We start from the raw sequence: 19678 nt of genomic DNA, 5'->3' as shown, positions 1-19678 counted from the left end.
TCCTGACACGGGGCACACGCTGGGCCCTGTGCGTCCCTCCCACCCCCCACTCCTGGCCCTGGCCAGGCTTGGGGATAGGATCCTCCCAGGAGCCCCTCCATCTTGCCTGTTCTTGGGAGAGAGTGGGGAGGGGATAATCCCCACCCCAGGGACGCTGCCGGCAAGCTGCCAGCATTCACCATGCAGTTCAACACACACTCTCACACTCATGTCATCACTACAGAGGCACCCTCCCTTAACCAAAAAGGTGGAAATCTGGGGGTTTAAATGGTATTAAGGGCAGAAGCATGCGGCTGTGAGGAGACCCAGTGGAAGTAATGAGCGTTGGCTGGGCGGCTGTAGGTGCCGCTCCTGAGGGCAGAAAGAAGACGTTTTTGTTTCAGAGCTGGAGGTCCGAGGTGACACTGTGGCTCATTACACAAGGGTGTTTCCAGTATGATCCTCTCCCAGTCTGTGCTGGGCCTGCCCATGCAGGGATGAATGAGCTGGTCTGAGGGGAGAGGCAACGCAGCTGGCACAAGGGGAGGGGCCCAGGAACTTCGGGGAGGGACTTTGTTGTCTAGGTTCCTAGAGGGGTCAGACTCCAGGGGCACCAGGAGGGGGCCTGGGCAGTCTGTCCCTTCCCCCGGGACGCTTGAGGACCACAAGGGCCGAGGCCCCAGACATCTGGGAAAGGCCAGGGGGCTCCCAGAGTCCGGCAGGCTGAGACAGGGCAGTGTGAGCTCATCACCCGGATCGCTGAGAGGACATTTTTAATTCGAGGAACCATCCCTGTCCTATGGCCCCACCTAGCCAGCCGGGTGGGCAGCCTGAGCTGTGGAGGGGGTGTCAGAGGTGAAGTGCTCCAGCCCCCACCCCGCCCCTCCAGCCCCGCCCGGCCACCCCCCTCCCCAACCCCGGACCCTGGGTTTGCACCTTGGGTGCACGTCGGCCGCCCGCGTCTGCACGTCCCGGGGCGCTGACCGTTCCGATCCCGGCCGGCTGGGGCGGGTGGAGGGGGGCGGCTGGACGGGGGCCGGCGGGCCGCAGCGCTCCGCACCGGCCGGGGTACCCCCCTGGGCACCGGCCTGGGCACCGGCGGGGGCGCGGCTCGGCGTGACGTCACGCGCCCCGCCCCCGCGGCCCCCGCCCACCCCTACGTTCCGGGCGGGGCCGGCCCGGGGCCTGCCGGGGCTCGCCCGCCGCGGCCCCCTCCCCAGGGGCCGCCCCCTCCGGTCGGGCCGCGCCTCTGCCCCTCGCGTCCCCGCCCGGCGGCCGACTCCGCCTGCGAGGGGCCGAAGCCGCGGCGGCCGCCGCCGTTGCCGCCATTGACGTCAGAGGGGCGGGCACATGACCCCGCGGGGACCAATCGCGCGGGCGCCGAGCGGCTTCTGCAATCTCTCAACTGAGCCGGCCCCCGCGGCCCCCGCCGCACACTCGCCCGCGGACGGCCGCCCAGACACACGTACTGTACACACGAGCGGGCGGCGGGGCCGAGACACGCCCGCCCGCCCGCGCGGCCCCGGCCCCCGCCGCTGCCCCGCGTCCGCGCCCGCCGCCCGCCGCTCCGGCCGCCGCGAGCATGCAGCCGACGAGCTAGGAGGAAGCGCAGCCGCGAGGAAGCGCCGAGCGCCGGCCGCCCGCCCGCCCGCCGGCCCCTCCCCTGCCGGGCGCCCCCCCAGCCCCACGCCCCCCCACCTTCCTGGGCGGTGGGGGGGGTGCGGGCCGCCGCTCGGGGGCCCCGCCGCCCCGGCAGCCCGGGACAGCCCCCTTTCCCCGCCCCCGGCCCCCGCCCCGGCCCGGCCGGCCATGGATCTGACCAGCAGCTCGGGCGGCGGCGGCGACCCCCGGCAGATCGAGGAGACCAAGCCGCTGCTGGGGGGCGACGTGCCGGCCCCCGAGGGCACGAAGATGGGCGCCGTGCCCTGCCGCCGGGCCCTTCTGCTGTGCAACGGGATGAGGTACAAACTGCTGCAGGAGGGCGACATCCAGGTCTGTGTCATCCGGCACCCGCGGACCTTTCTCAGCAAGATCCTCACCTCGAAATTCCTGAGGCGCTGGGAGCCGCACCACCTAACGCTGGCCGACAACAGCCTGGCGTCCGCCACGGTGAGTCGCTCTGCGCGGCGGCGGCGCGCCGGCACCCCCGCGCCTCGCCTCGGGGCCGGGAGGCGCCCCCTCTCGCCGCCGCCCCCTGCCCGCCGCTGCACCTGGAGCCCGGGGCCTGCGGGGCGCCGGGGGTGCCGGGTCGGCCCGGGAGCCGGGGCGGGGGCTGGCGGGGGGACCCCGGCGCCCCCCTCCTGGCCTGCGCTCGGGGCTGGCTTCTGCCCAGCGGGCGGGCTCGGGGAGACCCTCGGAATTCTGCATCGGATCCGGCCCACCCCAGCCTGGGCATCCGCGGACCTCCCGGACCCCGCGCTAGCTCGTGTTTTTACGGATGGGACCGTGGGGCAGACCCAGGCTGGGCCCCGAGGGTGGTGGGGGGTTCCCTTTCTGAAAGCCCGCGGCCCATCTGGATCTGCGCTGGAGCGGAAAACGAAACGAGCCCCCCCCCCATAAAGAAAGAAAATCTAACAACCTCGAAACCCCAAAACCCAAAGAATTTCCAGAAGCCAGTTCTTTTCTGTGCTTCACTGTCTTTTTCCTGCTCAGGCTGGTAGGCAAAACTGGGTGCTTCCCTTTCTGAAAAATCTCATTCGCACGCTGGGATGTTGGAAGAGGAGGGGGAGGGGCCAGGGGTCCCGGACTGTTTCCTCCCCACGGAGGGGTGGTCGGGTTCTGGAGTGGGAGCTGGCTTTGGGGCCCTGGTCTTGCATTGTCTGTGAAGTGTGTATACGTGTGTTCTGCGGCTGGTTTTATTTTGTTACTGTTATTGTTTCAAATGTATGGCTGGGACTGGGTCAGCTGGATGAGAGGGAGAGGAGAAGTCAATGATGTGTTCCTGAAATCAGACCTGCAAGGTGGGGAAATACAGCTGTGGCAGGGTCGTCCGGGGTGGGGGTGGCTGGCTGGAGGCTGAGCAGGATGCTTTGTGTTTTGAAACAAGGACAGTTTAAAGCACCAGCTTTGCTTGGGCCTGAGCCTTGCTGAGGGGATCCCGTCCTCTCTGTGGAGAGGTGGCAGGTCTTCCCCAGAATGCACACTCCCCCTGGGGTGGCCGTGATCGTGATCCTGTTTACTAAGCACGGTTGTTGGGGCGGGGTGGGGGGGACGGTGGAGGTGGCAGAATCCAGTGCCTGCCCACACCTGTGCCAAGAAAACCCAGCCAGGAAACAGGGTGTCACTTCCATGGCATGTCACAAACATGTAGCGTGTGTAGACATTTCCCCGGCATCCATGTTCCCTTGGCAGTGTGTCACAGGCCGTGACACATGCTCCAAGGAATGGGGAGGGGGGGAAAAGTTAGCAGAAGCAGCCCTACTCCTCGAAACCGCTCCTCCCTCCCCAGACCACTGAAACACACACGAGGACTCTTATTCTGAATTTCGGGTCTGACGTGCTTAGAACACCTATTTTTTTTTTTTTTTTTCTTTCCTGTGGGCAGGTTGGTGCAGTATCTGCAAAGACTTCTTCCTCAGGGAGGATCGCTGGTTGCCGTGAGGCAGTCCGGTCCCGGGTTCAGGCTCATGCATGTTCTTAAACCCGTCCAAAGCCACAGGCCTGGGCATTTATTTGGCTTTTCATTCCGTGGAGAGAGAACCTCAGAGAATTCACCAGCACGCAGAGTCTCAGGTTCAGGCAGGAACCAGTGCCCTTAATAGTTCCCTGCCTGGGATCAGGAGCCCCCCAACCTGGCTTCCGAATTTCCCCCTGCTTCCGGGGAGTGTTTCTGTTTTCCTCTCACCCCTCAAAATGAAGAGGAGTTGGGAGGGGAGAGGAAGTGGTGGAGAGGCACAGTGACCCTCCGTGGGAGAAGCTGGGAGTGCGTGCTCTGGGGCAGCTGGCCGTGGTCTGGGGGGGAAGCCAGCTTTGGAGGCTCCAGGCCCCCTTCCCCCCAGCGACTGATTGCTCAAGAGGTATCTAGGAGAGGAAAGAAGCAAAGACTGAGGCTGGGCACCGGTTTCTCCAGCAGCCAGAGGCCCCGGCACCACCTTTGACAGCCGAGATGGGTGGCACCTTCGTAGCTTGGCCCTCTCTGGTGAGGAGCTGTGATTTTCAGGACCGGGGGTGAAGGTGGTCCGTAGAACAAGATTTGTCTCAGTAGAACCCTGCTGCGGCGGGGTCAGAAATGTGGAAGTAGGAACTATGAGCAAGTGTCCGATGGACTGGCCAATCCCCCTTCCTCCGCCTGTGGCCACTGGGCCCTGTGGGCAGGGGGTGGCCTTGAATTTTGCCCTGGTGGGCTCCAGTGGGGTGTGGGGCTCTCTGTGCCAGGGCCTGTGAGTGTGGAGGGGGCTGCTGAGGACGCTCCTGGCTGTGGCAGTGGCCTCCAGGGCAGAGGTGGGACTGGAACTGTACCAGGGACCTTGTCTCATCTTGAGACACCTGGTTGGTGTCCAGGCCCTGGGGAAGCAAAGGAACCCCTGAGGGGTTTCCCTGAGGCCTGGGCGTTATGTAATCTGTCTGCATTTTATAGTGTGGCCCAAGCACGCTATTGAGAAATATTAGCCCCAAATGAAACAAAGGTGAATTTCAGTGTAGTTCACTACTGCATAAGCCTTGTGCAGCCCCGTGTCTTTGCAGAGTCCCCCAGCCCAGCCTCAAGCTGCTGATAGATCAGGTATGTTTCCGGAGCAGGTCAGATCCTTTCACGAAATGTCCGTCATCCCTGTAATCAAGTCGTCGGCACAGCCCAACTCAGAACCGTCTGGTAATTATCTGGTTAATTGCGTGGGCTTCAGGAACAAGACTCAGAGTGATTGATCTGGATTCAAACCGATAAACAAACCAAATACGCTCTTGCCCAAACCATCTTTGGAGTCTGTCTACACTGATCCAATTAACTGGATTGTTGTCAGAGATAAAGGCTTCCAGGACCACAGCTGCAGCGGGCTAGGTTGGCAGCATATGGGGGCTCCCAGCACCCCCCCCAGTAGGCTGCTCCAGCTGGGTCCACCCCGCAGGTGGACCTCAGTTGATTCCCCGCTGGGGAGATGGGCTCAGCCTGGGGCCCTGGGGGCTGGAGGCCTCGCCTCCTGGCCTGACCATAAACTTTGCCTTCTGTGGGGTCGGGTTGGAGCTTGCCCCGGTGCCAGTCTCCTGGGCCAGTTACTGATTAAATCCTCGCAGAGCCAGCAGTGTGCCGGACGTGGCCTGTGGCAGCGCTGGGCCCAATGCACTCTGTGCTGGAGACTTTGGATCCCCAGTGCTCATAAACAAAGAAGGAAACACAAAGGCGACAGTGACCTGGCCGACGTGTGAGGGGTGATTGGGACGAGTCCGCCCCGTCCCCGGGCGTTCGCAGGACCACACCTGCAGTCCTGCCCAGACTGTGGCCTAGACGTGGTGCCTCATTCCCCTTTTGCATCCAGACTTCTCGTTCCCCTGGCCCCCTCGGGCTTTTCGTGGCTGCCGACTGTCGTGTGGGTTGGAGCCAAGGGCCAGGAGTTCTGCAGAAGCAGCCGGGTCCACACGACCAGAATCCATTTTGCTGTTCTCATGTGTGGGTTGAATTTGATCACCTGCTAGACATGTTTGTCCGCTGGAAGAGGGCTTTTGTCTGTGTGCTTTGTTTCTCTGCGCCGAAGAAGCACAAATAAGCTGCCTACCTTTTCTTTCACCTATTTTATTACGTGCAGCACATGGCGTCTCAGAGTGGTGGGTCCGATCCGATTCCTTGACCAAACAGCACAGGGGTGAGAGCACAGGTGGCCGCGGCCTTCTTCATTTTCAAGCCTGAATTCTTCAGTGACTTGCTTTTAGATTTTCTCCGCTCTGCTCCTCCCATGGCAATGTTTCTTCTGGGCTTTTTATCATGGTAAAGAAAAGAGAAGTCCCCTTAATCCTCGTGTCGGTCTCTTTAATTAGGAGTTCTCTTGGGCGGTGTGTGGGGGCAGCAATCTTCTGAACTTGGATTTTGTTAACTCAGCACCTGCTGGGTGTCCAGTGCCGAGCGGGGAGCTCAGCCCCACAGTGTGGTTTCCGCCTGAGAACGAAAGCCTGTGTCCTCCGGGGTAGTCACGGGCCCCACAGGGATGTGTCTGCATGCGTGTGTGTGCGTGTTGGTTTTTTTCCACTTTGTCACTTACCCAGCCCCTGTCTGTCCATCCTTCCCGCCTTTGGTTTATTGGATGTTTTCTGCAGCAGCGGGTAAACACAAATAATTTTTTTTTTTTCCTTCAGTACCATTTGTCATTAAGATTTTGGGTCTATCAAGTTTGTTTCCAGGGTAACATGTCTGATTGGAGGGGGGGTGGGGCGGGGGCCAGAGACAGAAGAGGAGAAAAGAATCTAAATTCTCCATAAACAGCAAACGTGTGCTTCCCCTCCCAGGTTGTGATAAATAAATGAACTTTAAGGAGGGTCTAAGTTTGATGCTGCCATTTGCCTAGTACAGTCGGAGGTGACTTTTCTTTCTTTTTTTTTTTTTTAAATTTTTTTTTTTTAATATTTTATTTATTTGGCAGAGAGAAATCACAACTAGGCAGAGAGAGAGGAGGAAGCAGGCTCCCCGCGGAGCAGAGAGCCCAACGTGGGGCTCGATCCCAGGACCCTGGGATCATGACCTGAGCCGAAGGCAGAGGCTTTAACCCACTGAGCCACTCAGGTGCCCCGGAGGTGCCCTTTCTGACTGCAGGCAACATCGCGTCAGTCCAGGTGGTGGCACGTGGCATGTGTCTGGGCTTTGCTGCCAGGCTGGCGATGGAGACAGGCATGTGGTTCTGCCTTGGGCTCCATGGCCCACAAGTGGCTTCTGCTTGGCGCCTCTCGCTCCTGCACCCGCCGATTCGCCTGACACCAAGAGCGGGCATTTCTGGGGTACTGTGTCTGGTGAGGCTTAGGGGTGTCCTGGCAGCCGTGTTGTCCTGAGAACAGAAGCTGTCTCAGGGTTCCTCACTGCCAGCCTTGGGTAATCAGAGTGGCCTCCCTCTTCTCCGGGCCAGCCCGGCGGGACCCACGTGGAGGGCACCCTCTTGGTGTTTTGGTGGAATAGACATTTGAGGTGGTTGAATTATGCCTTCGATTAAAGGATTAAGTGAGATTAAGTGAGGGAATGTGATACGGTTTAGGGCGTCCCCACCATGGGGCAGAGCTGGCCTGGGCTTTGCTATCACATGGTACTGGGTCTGAATTCTAAGGTTATGATTTCCCTGGTTGTGCGACTCTTAAGACATGGCTTTCCCGTGGTGGGCCTTCCTTTTTTTTTTTTTTTCCATCTGGAGGGTGGTATGACCCTACTTCATTTACAGGGTTGCTGTGAGGTTTGGAGATAGTTCCAAGTCCTGCCAGGTGGGTAGGACTACGAGCAGGGGCCAGCATCCCAATGTGCATTTTCTTAATTGCCCCGAGAGAGCTTCTTGAAATTCTGCGCAAGTAGAAAGGACTGTTACTGTTTGAAAGTGGGCAGTCTCCAGAGCAAAGTCTCCTGCGATGAGCGTGCATTTGGGAAAGTTAGGGGTAGTGAGCAGATCTGGTGTGTCTGAAGGCCATGAGACTGTTGAAAGCAGGTTAAGACAGACTCCTCGGGAGCACAGTCTAGTTTCTTTAAACACCCCACGGAGCTCTTTTTTTTTTTTTTTTAATTGCAACAATAATACCCACATCAAAAAAAATTCAGATGGTACAACAAGACATACCAGGAAAAATACCACTTTCGTGCCCCCGTGGCCCCTGGTTCTCCTGCTTATAGGCAGTCCTGTTACCCATTTCTTCTGTATCCTTGCCGCCCGTTCCGGCCATTTACATGCCGTTCTGGGCATGATTGGTCACCGGACAGCGTATTTTGGAGATGATTCCAGACCTGTGTGCACACGGCCGCCTTCCTCTTTGTCCCGGTGCTCTCTGGTGGCAATGTGATGCTGCTGGACCGTCTCCTGTTGCGGGACATTTAGGTTAGACCCGCTCTTTTGCTGTTTGAAACAAGACACTTTCCATTTTTCTTCAGTGGAGTTGTTCCTGGTTGGATAATTTGAATGTTTTTTGCTTCTTTGGGGGGTGCTCAAATACTTAGTCCCAGAATGCTTTGCAAGGAAGAGCTGACCTTCCCCCAGAGGGGGATGGGCAGTGTTGCCTGGGGTCATGGCCACCCTCAGTCATGCTTCCATCCGGCTTCATGTCACCAGCCGTGGAGCCCCCTTGGGGAGTCCGCCCACCTGGCCCTCCCAGGAGCTCAGCACAGGTGAGCCGGGGGCTCTGAGCAGTCACTCTGACCTGTGCCCTGAGGACAGGAGTCTGTGCGGGCCGGGGCTGGCTGTTTCCTGCTCCACCTGAGAGCCTGGTTTTTGTCCCCAGACTTCCTGCTTCCCCAGGATGGGAGCCAGGCCGCCCAGCCCCCGGGTAGAGAAAGGGAGGAAGTGAGAATGTCTCTTCCCCACTCCTGGCTCTGATGACAAAGCACCCAGTGAGTTCAGCGGGGCGCCGAGGGAGGCAGTGCTCACTGGAAAGGAAGCTTTGCTGACATCAGCAGAGCCATAACCAAAGGGTGATGAGCCGCGTGTGTGCACTCGCGCGTGCGTGTGTGTGCTGTCCCTGTGTCCCGAGGCAGAGGAGATCTCAGAGGAAAGGTTTCTGGTGCAGGAATTGGTACCCGTGTTCAGTAGCCCTTTCTTTACACCTGCCACGCGCACGTGCCTCCGTGTTGGGCTGTGTGGTGAGGTGACCGGAGGAGAACAGCCAGACCCAGTGGAGTGGTCAGACCAGGGAGCCTGAATCCCTGCCCTGCAACTTCCAACTGCTGGGTGACCTTGGGCACGCCACCTAGCAGTCTGTATTTACCTGTAAAACTCGGACTCTGGGGATTTCCTTCTGGCACTGATGTCCGTGAGGTTAAGTGAGGTAAGGCATGGCAGTTCATTCATGCATTTATTCAACAGATAAATATCACCGCTCTAGGCCCTTCGAAGAATACAGCACCCTGCCCCCACAGCCTGCCTGTTGGTGGGGTGAGTGAAGATAATAAACCACTAAGCAGGGAGATGTAAAATCTGCCTGGCTGTGACAGGGGTCCCAAGGAAAACAAAGCAGGCAGGTAGGTGGGACGGCCGGAGCTTGGGGACTGGTGACCTTGCTGCTTTGCACGTGGCAGTCAGGGAAGAGGGTGAGAGCATTCCCGGCAGAGAGAGTGGCAAGTGCAAAGGCCCTGAGGTGGGTACTTAGAAATCACCTGGTAAAGTGGCTGGACTGACATTTAGTAATTGCTGTACAATTGTTATTACCCCTGCCTTCTAGGAACTGTTATCATCTATTGAAAAATATTTATGAACACCCAGAATGTGCAAGTCGTTGGGCATACAGGGAGCTCCCGGCCCCATTGAGCTTTTTTATTCCAGTGCTTCTGGGGTGTGTGTGTGTGTGTGTGTGTGTGTGTGTGTGTGTGTGTGTGTATTATTTAGCCGGGCTTCCTCTCAATAGAAGTGAATCGCTTTTGGAGCAGTGCTGTAAGAGACTCTTAAATTACAAAGCCCATCGAAACTTAAAAACCAGCTGCCTTTGTCCATCCTGAGTTATAAGGGTCCTAGGACCTAGAACACTAATTGTTGAATTCGCCTCTGGCGTTTTGCTGGGGTGGGGAGGGGAAGTGGTGAGGGGAGGTATGTTGCTCAGAGACCCTTACAAATGACTCAGCAGCAGGACTGGGATTCACACCCAGGACTCCTACCTCCCAGCACCTTCCAGTGCCTTCTAGAACCTTCCACTGCCTTCTGCCTTCTTTTTCATTGGCTCTCCTGCTTCCAAGCTGTTATCAGAAATGATATGATCGAGAAAGGGATATAAGCAGATTAGGCTAAGTAAACTCACTTTAGAGGGAAGCAGAAGAGCTGGATTCTCCAGTCCCTGGTGGGTAGCTATATGGGACTCAGGTGGGGGGTGGTGGATGTTTTCCTGGGGCTCGGCTGGTTGGCTCCGGCTCAGGTGGGGTCATCAGGAGAGGGAAGATAACACTGGAACTAGTAGTCCTTTCCTGGGTGTCCTGAGCCAGTCCCAAGCCCTTATAGGCCTGGAAAAGCTGCAGAGGGGAGTGCACAATCTGGAGAAACCCAGGCCTGGCCTCCCTGCCCTTCCACCCCCATTTGGCTCACTGTCCGACCAGGTGCATGTGATCGCCAGCAGACGCTCGTGTGAGGCTGGGGGGGGGGGGCACGGATCCATCCGTGTGGGCAGGGCTGGGCATCAGTGGGGGTGGGCTAACAGCCGTGCCGGCTAGCCCCCAGATCTGCGTGACTTCACACAACATGGCTTACTTCGTGCTCTGCTCAGTCCAGTGGCGGATTCCGCCCCGCTGGAGCTGGATCATATGGGCCCGGGCTCCTGCCTGTTGTGTCACTGGCTGCCCCCTCCTCCCTCCTGGGCCTCACTGAGTGGGAGGTGGGAGAGGGAGAGAGCACTGGGCTGAGCCGTGGGTAGGTCCAGCCGCTCTCTTGGTCACGTCTCTGTGATATGACAACTCCTGAGCACAGGGCCTTGGGGAAGGGAGGCCGTGGAATGGTGAGGAGTCCCACCAGCATTTCTGGGACACCGCAGAGGTCTGGATGTCTTCGAGGACGTGCTCTGGAAGGGAAATTCAAACACCATGAGCCCTTCCAGCTCCTGGGTTTGAGCTCAGTGGCAGGTCAGGGGGTTCACAGTCTTCTCTCTGGTGGAGAATAAAGTAGGCTAAGAAAATGTATTGCAGGGAACGGAGCGACGCGTTCGTGACCACAGGGACATGGGTTGTCTACCTACTGTGTGTGTGAAGAGGGTAAGCAGAGAGGCAGGGGCAGGCCTGCCCCCATGCGTGGGTGCGCGTGTCCATGGATACGAGCACATCCGACGGATATCATAGAATTATTTCAGCCTCTTGCAGAAACATCTTAGCGGAGAATCAGTGGGCTTATCAGTTTCGTGTCTGCTGGTGTTTGGCAGACATTCCTTTGTGAATTTGTCAAGTGAGTTCAGGGAACTGGTGTTGGGAAGTGAATGCCAAGTATTTGTAGAGTGCGTACCAGGCACTAAGTTTGCGAGTCGAGTACTGGATACTGTGTGTGCAGAGGGAGTTTCCCGGGAGCTGCGTTCACCAGGGAGTGCTCCCGGCGCTGTGCCTGCAGAGTGCGTGTGTGAAGGTGGAGGCGGGATCCCTTGCCAGAGTGGGCCCCCTAGTGGGGGTGAGGTGGGTGCCGGATTCACCAGGGCATGGTCCAGCCAAGAGGGCCCTGGTCACAGTGCAGAGACGGGACACCAGCTGGGAGCCTGGGATCCCCCCGAAGTAGAGGCTTCAGGAGTGCAGGGATCTCAGTCACCAGGGCCAGGCATCTGTCACGATAGTGACCATGGCGACAACCCCTTGTGAGTGCTCCTTCTGCCAGGTGCTGTGCCGGGTGGTTCCGTCGGTGATCCCCACGACCGCCCAACGACTTATTGTTTCTCCGCCCAGTTTACAGATGGGGACACTGAGGCCCGGCCTCGCAGCAGACATCTTTGGCTGGCTGGCTGGCTGAGTGAGTGAAGGGGGAGGTTGCTGCGAGTGTGTAGTTTGGCGGGTCCCTCCTTATTGGAAGGGGACTGGGGAGAGATGTGCTCAGACCTCCGCTCTCCATCCCTGGGACCCTGTGTGTCTGGCCCCCCGCAGGACAGGCCCCTCAAACCTACGCTGCTCTCCCCTCCAGGGCTGCCCATGCAAATGGACGGTGCGTGCCTTGGACCTGTGTGGCACGTGGTGTGCGTGGCCAACCGCAGGGGCGGGAACAGGCCCGAGGGTCCCTGGTGTGTTGCCTTGGCCGTGAGGCTGCTGGACTCAGCCGGCCAGCCTGGAGCGCCTCACGGGCTTCCATTAGAGGCCCCTGGTGCTTTCTAAGCCCTGGACCTGAAATTTCCCTTGTCAGCTCTAGCTTTCAAGGCTCCCCTTCTGGTACCTTCCTTCCTGGAGGCCTGGTGAGAAGGCTCAGCCTGGCCCTGGTGCTCTTGGGAAGGTATCACCATCAGGCTGAGGCCCAGGGTAGGAGTGGCAGTTTGCTTCGGGTCTGCAGTGGGGTCTCTGGCCGGTGGGTGAGCTGTGGGGCTGGGCTGCCCTGCTGGAAAGGGGAACAGTGACTTGGCTGAGATCCGTCTATTGCTCTGGTTGGTTCATGTGTCACGGCCCTGTGACCGAGGCTTGCCTTGGGAGCGGGGAAAACGAAAGCGCTTGGACTGCACCAGTGTTCTTCGGGCTGCCAGGCTTGGGGATCCCAGCAGAGTCAGCCCGTGGTGTCTGGTGGATCGGGATAGTACCAGTCGTTTCCTCCCACACGCCGAGTTCCTTGGATGTGTCTGTGCATTGATGCTCACACCAGCCCCTGGGGTTCCAGTTTACAGATAGAAACTGATGCCCTGCGAGTTTCAGGTTATACATCTGGAACCCGGTGACCTGCATCCACAGCCAAAGACCTTCCCCACGTGCCACGATGCCTCCTTGCTGGGCAGTGGGAACTCACCAGCAGCAAGCCCGTGATGGCGACAGCCAGGACTTGCCCAGTGCTTCTGTGCGTGGGAGCCCCTGTGAGGTGCTGCTGCTAATTCTCCCATTTGACAGATGAGCAGAGTGAGGCCCAGAGAGATGAGCTCACTGCTTAACCAGCTAATAATGGCTGGAGCTGGGATTTGAACCCAGGCCATCTGGTGCCACAGTGTAACCGCACGTGTCCTGTGGGCAGTGCTGAAGAGCTGAGGGTCCGTAAGATCCCCAGCGGCCAGGCTGAGCCCCACACCGGGAGGAGGGTCTTACAGAAGGGGGGTGGAGGAGCGTGTGGATGGAGAGGAGTGTTTCGGCCTGGGGCGTGCAGCCACCCGCAGGCCTGTCTTGGGGAGAGCCGTGGCCGACGTTGGCTTCTCACCTGCCCTGTGTCAAGCTCGGGAGAGTGGACTCAGCCCCGTGGAGCCTTGCTTTCCTTGCCTGAGACGGCCTGGCCTGGAGGAGCTGCCCATGGGAGCCGGCTGTGATGGCCTGCCTACGGCGAACCTGAAGTCCCGGGTCCACGGGGAGCGCACGCCCCGCCATGCCCCCCTCCAGCCCGACTGCCAGAGCCCCGGAGCTCTGGCACCACCAGCCCCTGGAGACCTCCCTGACCCCCCAGTTGCCGTGGGGGTTCCCTTTCCCTCAGGGTGCGGTGCACCCCTTCCCGAGCTCAATGCCAGTTGCCTCTGCGCCTGTCAGCCCTCCCTGCTGGCTGTTCACTTCTGCACTTGATGGAAGCAACAAAGATCATCACACGGGGACCATGAGCTTATCAAGTAAAGAAGCCGAAATTTCTCCCACAATCCCAGCCAAAGCCATGCATATGAACCTTTGGGGGTGTAGCGCTCTGTGCTTTTCCGCGATGAGGACGTAGGACACCCATGGGGTCCTTCACACAGCAAGCAGGGATTAGGTCTGATTCCTAAACATGAAGCCACTAGTCCGTTATCTCAGAGTGTTTCAGCTTTGTCCCCCATTGATACCGGGACCCAAAACATTCTTTGTGGGGGGGGCCATCCTTGGCATTGAGGATGTAGAGCATCTCTGGCCTCAGCCCACTAGAGACTCCCCGTTGTTGTGATGGCCCCGAATGCCTGGAGACATGGCCCCTGGGGGCCCCGTTCCCGTTGAGACCCTGGGTAGCTCATTTACTGTCCCGCCTGCCCTGAGTGGGCCCTGGCTGTGGCTTGTGCTCCTGCCCCGGTTACCTGGGGTGCGGAGGGTAAGCAAGAGCTTTGTGGGGGCTGCCGGGCCGAGTCCAGATGCCCGTGTCTGGCCTGGCACGGGGCCTAGTGGCGGGGCTCTCCGGCGAGGCCCCTGGAAGGAAATCCCGCTGGCCAGAGTCTCGGCCGGGCTCCCCACACCTGTGATCCCTGGATCGCCCCCCCTGCTGTGCTGCCTTGATGACTCAGGACTTCAGAGAAGGCCCTGTTGAAAGGAGAATTGCATCGCGCCAATAAAAGAAAGAAGAATTAGCTTTAGAAAGTTTTGGTGTGAGGAAAATGAAACAACCTGTGTGTAGTGAAGTGTTTTTGGGCGGGGGCGGGGTTGTGGAGAGGAGGGGGAGTGGGCTGGTGGTAGGCTACCCCGCTACGGGGCTCTTCTGAGAAGGCCTTCATCTGCTTGACTGAAGTACCTTCCCCTCCCCGCCAAGGCCAGGCATTGGGTCCCTCTGCCTCTTGGAGCTGAACCACCCCGCCAGGAGAGATGCAGGAAGGATGCTTCTGGAGTATCCGTGGGTCCTGCCGGCAGGTGCGCCGCAGGAGTGAGGGACGTAGGGTAGACAGTGTTTCAAGGAGCAGCAGTCTGGGGGCTCTTCTGACGCCCAGTGGTAAGCAGGGCCCCCTCTGGACCCAGAGAGCTGAGCCCTGGCTGCATGTCGGTCCCCATCCGGCCCCAGCAGGCCTTGTCAGTGTTCAGGGCAGCCGCTGAAGGAGTCTGTGTTGAGGGTTGGGGGGCAGCTCACAGCCTGTCCCCCCCCACACTGTGAAACCCGTGGTGGCAATGGGGGGCGCTAAAGACCCTGCCCCCCAGGTCAGCCCTTCCAGAGCAAGGACCCTTGCTACGAGCAGGGCTATGAGCGCTGGCCAGTGTCGTTGGACTCAGACCCTTGATGTTGGGCCACGGGGTGTGTGATCTGGTTGTTTCTGCATCTGTCAGGTGGGGTAACAGCCAAGCTCCCAGGCTGTCCGAAGGGTAATGGAGATAGTCCCCAGGGGCTATCCCCGGGGTGGGGCTTGGAAGAGTGTGGGTGTAGCAAGTGCTTCCCCCCGGCCTGCATTCCTGCTTCCTGCTCAACTGTCCCTTCTCGAAGGCAGTGTCCTCTTCATCCAGGGACACCTGATATCAGTCCCGGCCTTTGGCTGAGTGCGGCTGCGCTGGAGGGCAGCCGGGGGCCCGAGCATCACGGGCTGTGAAAGGACAGACAAGCACCTCAGGTTCTTTTGGAAACCCTGTCCCTGGCTTGTGACCTTGGAGCTGTCCGGGAGAACCTCAGGGCTTTCTCCCGACCCTTTTCCTGTGACCTCAGGCACCAGCATGGGGAGTGGACCCTCCGCCCAGGCCCCAGCCCTGGCTGCCAGGCCCCTGATCCGCAGCTGGGAGGATTGAGGTATTATTGGTGGTTTTAGCTTTCAGCAGCAGTGCTTGGGAAATAAGATTTTGATCTTGGAAAATATGATTTAAAAACAGAATTGAAAGTCGCTTTTGTTTTCTCAACGATATTGCCCCTGACACATGCTTGGGGCCTGCAGAGTGGCGCCTGGTGCGAGTGTGCCGTGGGAGACCGTTTGCCGCCCTCCTGGGAGGTGCACCTGTGTGTGCGTCTGACGGCACCGCCCCCCCCCCCCCCCCCCTTCATGACAACTCTCTCTTCTGTGGCGGCTCGCTGTGTCACCTTGGCCTTATTTACACTGTCAGTATAAGTGCAGCCAGGGCAGGGGGCTGCTTCCTTGGAGCCCACCTTTGAATGAGGAGCATTAAATGTGTACGTGTTGGCCTCACGGAGCTTGAGTCTGGTTGCTCTAACCCGACGCTCCCCTCCCAGAGGGGGAGAAGGCTCCTGTCCTTCCTGTTGGATGGGGACTGGGAACTCTGGGTCCCCATGGACCTCCTGGTGGAGACATCTGAGAGGTGGGTCCTCGTCCCCTGGCCATCCCAGGATAACACGCCCGTCCTGTTCCCTTTTCTCTGTGCCCTGTGAGCTGGCCACGTGGCCTTCATCAGTGGGCCTCTGTGCCCTCCGGCTTCCGGGGGAGGGGGGTTTGGTCGGTGGGACCCTGGAGGAGATGGAGGCTGTCGCGTCCTTGATTTAAGGTTGCTGTGGGAAGGCAGGGAACCTCCATCACAGCTCCAGCCCCCTCCTCAGGCCTGTGGTGGAAATGGGGTGGCTGCCTGGCCTGGCTTGCCTGGGACTGTCCCAGGAAAGCCCACAGCCCAGGCAGAAGGGGACAGTTGGTCACCCTGGGGAGAAAAACCATCTCTTGTGCCTTCCCTGTGCTCTGCCCACACCTTGGTATGTCATCCTTTTGTTACCGTTTCGCCAAATTACACCATTTTTGTCTGCCATCTGTTTCTTCCCAGGGCCCCAGCTCATACACCGGGAGCTTCAAGAGGATGGAGTAGTTTTCCGAGTTCTTCCTTTTTAGAGCTCACAGGGACCAAACGGGTGATTCTCTAGACAAGGGAACATGAGATTAATCTCCTGGATGTAGACTCCTTTCTGAGAGAAGCGTTGTCTTCGTGGAATAGTGCCGATGCTCCCAGTGGCCCTTTACCTGCCCGGTTACTTCAGGCTTGTTGTTGTGTTAACTTCGATGCGCTGTTGTGTTGAATCATTATGACAACCCCGTGAAGGGTTGCAGGGTCAGGAAACAGGCTGAGTGAGGGGAAGGTGTTTGACCAAGGCTCGGACTGGGTGAGAGGTCAGGCCGGGGCACGAAGCCCAGTGGAGTAGCGTGCGAAGTTGGTTTGCTTCTGGACTGAGGAGGCGTTGTACAGCCCTGGCCAAACCTGACAGAAGCCACACTTGGGCTGCTTCTGGCTTGCATGGGGTGTCTCACTGGGCGTGCAGGCAGCAGATCTGATGCTTTCCACTTCCTCCCATGTGGCAGGGCTGTGTGCACAAAGCATGCACAACTGGCTGGTCGGCCGTTTAGGCTTTGCTGAATTCAGCCAGGGGCAGTGTTGGAAAATGTTAATCAGTTTTTTTCCTTTTCCATTCCCCACCCCCTTTACATTTTTATAATTAGAATCAGGCAGAGAGAACCTGCAGGCCACCTAGTTCTGGGATGGCAAATATATGACACACGTGCTGCCACTGCTAAGTCCCTCTCCCCTGGTAGACATTGCTAATCAATCCTGGCTAATTGATTCTTGCTAGTGAGCCTGGAGACAGCCACTACTAATCAATCGCTGTTGGCCGGCAGTCTGTCTCTCACTGTACCGATTAGGAGCCTGAGACCCAGGGACATTAAATGACCCTCAAGGGAGCCACCAGGATTGTAGCGATGCCTCTGTTGAAAGATGACTTTGGGTTAAAAGTCTCACATCTAAACAAGGCATGGTGTAGGGGGAAGGACCTGGGTTTCACACAGCAGGGTACGGAGCTGGGTCCAAATCCCAGTTCTGCCTCTTTCTGGTTGTAACTTCAAGTAAGTCATGTGACTTCTTGGAGCCTGGTTTGTGAAACTGGAAATTACAATCCCCACATCCCAAGGCTGTGAGGAGTAAGTGGCTTGGGGTGTCCCTTCAGCATCCCGCAGATCCCACTTGAGGACCTAGTGTGTGTCAGGTGCTACCGCCAGCCTGTCCCGTGGTCATGCGCTGTGTGGACACTGCTCCAATCCGGGGAGCTCAGCGGCCTCACAAAGACGAGGCCTGTCTCAAGTGATGTCACTTTTCTTCCTCTTTCCTGCCCGGAGGCCCATGAAATCGTGTTGTTGTTATTAATTTTTAACGACTCCCTGTCACGTCCACCTAAATTTTGGCCTGTTTGTGCTCTGCATGACTTGCTTGGGGAAGTGATGTATTTTTTCTTTCATTCTTGGTCTCGTTTCCATCCTCACACTGGAGTGGATGGTCAGGAGGTCTGTTTGTCACTTACAGGCCATCAAAAATGACAGAATCTTCCCGGCTGAATGAATGTGCCGGGACACTGGGTCTTGGACTCTTCTGAGCAACACACTCCTTTTGAAAATTTGATGAAAGCCATGGACCCTCCTGCTGGTGAAATGATAAGATAACAGGCTTGTGGGATTTAGCATCTGCAACACAGGAAATCTTGGGGAGTCCTTCGTGGACCCCCCAGGTTATAAACCAGTCTCGGGGGTCTGCAACACGTCGCTAGCAGGAAATGGAACTTTGTACAGAAATAAACAAGTAAATGATTAAAAAAAACCCTTCCATTAAGTATGAAAGATCAAGATTTTTATTCGGGGCTCTGTTCCTTTGGCTGGGGAAGTGGGTCTGTCCACACAGCATTCTCTACGCTCGTAGCGCTGTGTTTAGTCTTCTTGGTTCTGGTGAAATATTTTTTTCTTTTATCCCAGTCTGGAGTTTCAAGGTTGGTACTTCTTGCCCATGAAATGTTTGTTTTCAGATTTAGAACAGCGCTTCGCTCTTCGATAAGGCAGAGCGCATCACCGAAGCCATGTTGTGGTCGGCACAGGGTGCCTCTGCCGGTGTTACATGTGGGGCTCAGTGCTCAGCCCCTCTCGGCACACAGAGTGACCTTGGGCTGCCTCACTTCTCTGACCTGTAAAGCTAGGGGACAGAGTGGTCACCAACCCCCCGCTGGTCAAGGCTTAAAATGTAGTAAGCATAAAAAATTAGGCCCGGACTGTGCCCAAGTAGGCCATGGTGGATTTTATGTTTGATTGCCTTGAACTTGACTCAGAAGTGTGGATCCGCCATGCTGGGAAGGGCTGGTGGTTTTTTTTTTTGAGTGTTATGCAGGTTGCCTGGCAAACTGAGCTGAAGCGAGCCGAGTCGCCTTGTGAGGTTCAGGATGCACGGCTCTTGGGGGGCGGTGGGAGGCTGACCGGCATCTTTGTCTTCTTTGGTGGGTGTCCTCGAAAACGACCCCAATAAATGAGTTCCTGCATTGTCCTCACCTCTTCCAACGTGAGCTGGGCACCCGTCTTGAGCCCATTCTGGAGTGAAACACGGTTTAAGTGACTTGGGAGAGAGAGGGTTCCATGGGGCCGTTTCAGATGTAGCCATGGAGTCCTGCTGGCCTGATATCTTTGCCACTGAATTTTGCATTTGCATGTTCTTAAGCCAAGAACAGGAGTTGAACTTTCCCTTTTGTTTGCTTCATTACTCCCACCACATTTGGCAGTTGGGAGGGATGCGGTTGTGTTTTTTTATGACTCTCAGATTCTTTTTTAAAAGTGTGCTGTGTGTCTGGAGGCCTCTCCCTTCCCTGAACATTCCAGAGGGAGATCCGAGCCTGTTCTCTGTCCAGCTGGGTGCCGGTTGCCATGGGGTAGGCCCGGCGACATAATGGAATCTGTCACTTCTTGAGCACCTACTGTGTGCCGGGCGCTTGTGCGTCTGTCTCATCCTTGCAGCTGTCCCCTGGGGTGGGTCGTGCCGGTGTTTCAGGGCTGGGGACAGCCCCTGGCCTCGAGGGTCACACAGCTGTAGGGCTCAGAGTGGTGATTCACACCTTGGTCAGGCTGACCTGAGTCCTTGTGCTTTTCCCTAAGCCCCACGCTTCTCCTGTGACCTCCACGGACTTCCTGGGTGTTTATGTCCCCACTCTTTGAAGAGTCCACTTAAGGAAGGGTGAGTAGGCCTTGGTTGGCCAACAAGGGAAGGCCCAGAGAGAGCTCTGCTTCTCCAGCTCTGCGGCCTCCCTACTGAGCTCAGGTGCGGCCAAGGTTGGCCTGATCCTCCCGGTCGCTGGCCAGGGTGGCTCTCCCGGCTGCCGGCTCTGGGGTGAAGTTTGTGCTCCGTCTCCCCCGTGCCACATTGCAGGGCAGGCCTGGCTGTTTGAACAGGAAAGGGGAGTGCAGAGAAAGTAACTTTCTCATCCTTCTCTCTACTTGATCGAGAAGAAAACAGGCTCCAAGGGGTGGGCGACTGGGACATGGGAGACATAACTGAGACATAGTGGGAGAGGTGGCTGGG

The 19678-nt window shown here is 57.9% G+C and overlaps 1 protein-coding gene across 1 annotated transcript in view; it reads left to right on the top strand.

Moving 5' to 3' along the window:
• Positions 1-1354: 1354 nt before the first annotated feature.
• Positions 1355-19678, top strand: part of LOC123931126 (c-Maf inducing protein) — a 226109-nt gene continuing 207785 nt past the window's right edge. The window contains exon 1 of the mRNA XM_045987920.1: positions 1355-2088. Within this exon, the coding sequence (XP_045843876.1) occupies positions 1789-2088 (300 nt within the window). The 5' untranslated portion in view covers positions 1355-1788. The remainder of the gene's footprint in view (positions 2089-19678) is intronic.

The sequence above is a fragment of the Meles meles genome, chromosome 19, assembly GCF_922984935.1.
Source record: "Meles meles chromosome 19, mMelMel3.1 paternal haplotype, whole genome shotgun sequence".
Taxonomy (NCBI): domain Eukaryota; kingdom Metazoa; phylum Chordata; class Mammalia; order Carnivora; family Mustelidae; genus Meles; species Meles meles.
The sequence above is the reverse complement of the archived record's forward strand: the minus strand, read 5'-3'. Positions and strand labels throughout refer to the sequence as shown.